The 702-nt window shown below is 42.9% G+C and overlaps 1 protein-coding gene across 1 annotated transcript in view; it reads right to left on the bottom strand.

The window, feature by feature from the left end:
- LOC104465023 (cytochrome P450 2W1) overlaps nucleotides 1-702 on the bottom strand; it is a 9,404-nt gene extending 8,702 nt beyond the window's left edge. The window contains exon 1 of the mRNA XM_010077912.1: nucleotides 520-702. Within this exon, the coding sequence (XP_010076214.1) occupies nucleotides 520-702 (183 nt within the window). The remainder of the gene's footprint in view (nucleotides 1-519) is intronic.

Genomic DNA, 702 nt, shown 5'->3' with positions numbered 1-702 from the left:
AGGTAATTTAAAAGCTGAATTTTTATAGCCAGTTGAAAAATAGAGCACAGCTAATAATACCGCTGCACACAGCAGACAGATTAATGCAGGATCACAGACAAATGAAATTTAAAAAGACATTTTTTTAGTAATAATCTGGTTTTTTTTGGGGGGGGGGGCGGGGGTTAGAAGCAATAAAAATGCGGTGGCACTGTTCAGTCTCTGCCAGCTGGCTTTCTGTTTGCTCTCTGCGATCGCTACAAGCACTCGATTCTTATGAAGGTTTGTAGAGTACCTAAATAAATACTGCATACTCCACCCTCTTTAAACACCTCGGAGAATGTGGTCTAAGCAGTTTGCAAAGCCTGTCCAGAAGTAAAGAGACAATGGAAGAAGATTGTTCAGGGAAGAAAGATCTGTCTTACACGTTCAGGAAGCACAAGGCTAAAGGTACATTTATCCCAAGATCACCAGAGGAGACCTTTAAATAGGTACACGCTGACATTCAGCACCCTAGAAGCAAAGGATGCTCGTTCTTACCTTCATCAGTGACTTGTCTTGCCTTCTGAGGTCCAGCAAATGCAGGTTACCAATGATTGGAAGAGGAAACGGCCCAGGAGGCAAATTTAAAGCTGATTGTTTAAAAACTTTTAAAACATAGAGTGCAGCTGATAAAAGCAACGCACACACCGCGCAGATGAAGAGGGGCGCAAGGGCAGCCAT

Source organism: Pterocles gutturalis, unplaced genomic scaffold, assembly GCF_000699245.1.
Source record: "Pterocles gutturalis isolate BGI_N339 unplaced genomic scaffold, ASM69924v1 scaffold17428, whole genome shotgun sequence".
In the NCBI taxonomy this organism is placed as follows: domain Eukaryota; kingdom Metazoa; phylum Chordata; class Aves; order Pterocliformes; family Pteroclidae; genus Pterocles; species Pterocles gutturalis.
This window is presented reverse-complemented; position numbering and strand designations above follow the sequence as displayed.